The sequence below is a fragment of the Geospiza fortis genome, unplaced genomic scaffold (assembly GCF_000277835.1).
Source record: "Geospiza fortis unplaced genomic scaffold, GeoFor_1.0 scaffold32, whole genome shotgun sequence".
Lineage (NCBI taxonomy): Eukaryota > Metazoa > Chordata > Aves > Passeriformes > Thraupidae > Geospiza > Geospiza fortis.
The window spans coordinates 1,154,718-1,157,592 of record NW_005054428.1 but is presented as its reverse complement, the minus strand read 5'-3'; the positions used below and the strand labels follow the sequence as shown (position 1 = coordinate 1,157,592).

The window sequence follows — 2,875 nt, the reverse complement described above, 5'->3', positions numbered from 1 at the left end:
TGGTCAAAGGTAGGGAAAAAAGGATTATTTGGGTTTCAGGTCTCCTTGCTGACACTGTCACGTCATTGTTAATCCGTTTTTTTTGTTAAATTTTATTTTTAAGAAGAATGTTGCAGTGTTAATTTAGAAAGTGAACTGTGCAGATTTCCAGCAGTCTGCAGATTTCCTTTAATCTCTGTTATTTGGGCTGTGTTTGCAAAGCAAATACACACATATATACAATTATAGATATATGTTTATATACAGTTATAGATATATGTGTGTACCTGTATTTGCAAAGCAAATATTCCCAGGGAACATTCTCTGAGTGACCCCCTACCTTAGAGAGTCACTGCATTTAATTGTAGTGTTTTCATTTAATGTAAATTCCCTAATGAGGTGCCTAAATCACTGTATTCTGTCAGTCTGCTGCTGTGTGTATCATCAGCTTTTATGAGAGTTTATTTACGTGCATTAAAGAATATTTTATGGTACCAACCTTCCAAAATACAGAAGTGGAAGTTCCCTGTGGGTGGACCCTGGCAGCCTCAGCTCTGAGCAATCCCAGCACATGCTGTACATATCATGGAGCAGAATTGGTGCTTTTGTATTTTAAACCCCTTTTTAGCTGAATTTGCACTGGTTACAGTGTAATAGAAAATATTCAGGAGGCAAAAAGTCTTTTCTACTGAAATTCTTAGTGTAACATTGTGGACATGGTTGGGGAAAGCAGGGCTGTTCTTACTTCTTTTTTTTTCCATTCAGCTTTTCCTTTAAAAACTCCCTTGCACTGCACTCACCTGGACATGGCTGATATGTTTGTCACCTGCCCTGTCACCTGTGCTTGCCTCTGCAGGTTACCCAGTGCTGGCTCCTGCTGCTTATTATGACCAAACAGGAGCCCTCGTGGTCAATGCTGGGGCCAGGAACGGCCTGGGGGCTCCCGTGCGCCTGGTGGCCCCTGCCCCTGTCATCATCAGCTCCTCTGCAGCCCAGGCAGGTGAGTCCTGTCCCTCCTGCTCAGGCAGGTGAGTCCTGTCCCCTCCTGGGTCAGGCAGGTGAGTCCTGTCCCTCCTGCTCAGGCAGGTGAGTCCTGTCCCCCCCTGGGTCAGCCAGGTGACTCTGCTCAGGTAGGTGAGTCCTGTCCCCTCCTGGGTCAGGCAGGTGAGTCCTGTCCCCTCCTGGGTCAGGCAGGTGAGTCCTGTCCCCCCCTGGGTCAGGCAGGTGAGTCCTGTCCCCTCCTGCTCAGGCAGGTGAGTCCTGTCCCCCCAGTAGTTCAGGCAGGTGACTTATGGTGCCTCCAAGTGCCTACTGTGTCCCCAGTGTCCCCACCCCTCCGTGCTCCGCTGGCAGTGATGACAAACTTGCCCTCACTGAGATCCATCAGGGATTGTTGTTGAGAAACATCCTCTGTGCTCAACTTGGGCTGAGCCTCCGGAGAGCCACGGAGAGGGGCAGCAGCAGGAACCTGAATGAGTTTGTAGAGTTTCATGGCAGGTATTTAAATTTGTCCCCTGGCACCAGATTTCCTACCTGCTGGAGCCTTCAGAATTCCCAGTGGCTCCAGGCAGAGCTCAGAGCCCTTGCAGGGCCTGAAGGGGCTCCAGGAGAGCTGCAGAGGGACTGGGGACAAGGATGGAGGGACAGGAGCCAGGGAATGGCTGCCAGTGCCAGAGGGCAGGGCTGGATGGGATCTTGGCAATTGGGAATTGTTCCCTGGCAGGGTGGGCAGGGGCTGGGCTGGAATTGCCAGAGCAGCTGGGGCTGCCCCTGGAGCCCTGGCAGTGCCCAAGGCCAGGCTGGACTGGGTTTGGTGCGCCCTGGCACAGTGGGAGGTTACCCACAGGATGAGTTTTGAGGTCCTTTCCAACCCAAGCCATCCCATGATTTGTGCTTTATGACAGCAGCGTACCTAAAATGACCTTTGCCATGAGTTGCTTTGTCATTTATTTGGGTTCCTTGGGAGTTCAAGGCTTTTAAAAGGATTTTTCAATCTGTTGGTGTGAGCAGCCCCTGCCAGCACTGGGCTCAGATTATGAAATGGGCCTTTTAATTGTTTTCTCATAGCTCTTGTTTATTTTGCTTTTTCTTTAACTTTGGAACTGGCTGAAAACCAAAAGTCCTCGGGTTCGATGTTCTTGGCGCTGAGGTTCATGTTTCATGTGCTGAAGGATCATTTTAATTATTTCAAAACTCTGGTTTCTTAACTGGCCTTTGCAAGTGTGAGGCTGCACTGATTGGACTCTTGGGTCTTTGGAGAAGGAGCCATTCCTGGTTTTGATCTGTGCAGCTCCAGCAGCACAAGAGCAGCAAGAACAGCTGGGCATGGCTGGAGTCTGGGCGCTGTGGGCAGCTCAGATACAATAAACAGAGATTTGTGCAGAGTTTGGTCCTGAAAGAAAAACATTGTAGCAATTCAAAGCAACCTGCTAAGTTTTAACTTCCAGAACTGTGACTGTTCACATGGGTCTTAGGATGAGGGAAGAGATGAGGATCTGACTCCATGTTTCAGAAGGCTGATTTATTATTTTATGATATATATTACATTAAAACTATACTAAAAGAATAGAAGAAAGGATTTCATCAGAAGGCTGGCTAAGGATAGAATAGGAAAGAATGATAAAGGCTCTGTCTCGGACTCTCTGTCTGAGCCAGCTGACTGTGATTGGCCATTAATTAGAAACAACCACATGAGACCAATCACAGATGCACCTGTTGCATTCCACAGCAGCAGATAATCAATGTTTACATTTTGTTCCTGAGGACTCTCAGTTTCTGCAGGAGGAAAAATCCTAAGGAAAGGATTTTCCATAAAAGATGTCTGCGACACAGAACTGTTACGAAAATTGATTTTCTCAGTGGCTTTTCCATTTTTCTCCCGTTTTTGTGTCCCACA

General features: G+C 47.8%; 1 protein-coding gene across 1 annotated transcript in view; it reads left to right on the top strand.

Annotated features, from left to right (window-relative positions):
- The window catches only part of PUM1 (pumilio RNA binding family member 1), a 91,081-nt gene that overhangs the window by 60,099 nt on the left and 28,107 nt on the right, over positions 1-2,875 (top strand). Inside the window, exon 10 of the mRNA XM_031061868.1 lies at positions 796-1,002. Within this exon, the coding sequence (XP_030917728.1) occupies positions 796-1,002 (207 nt within the window). The remainder of the gene's footprint in view (positions 1-795; positions 1,003-2,875) is intronic.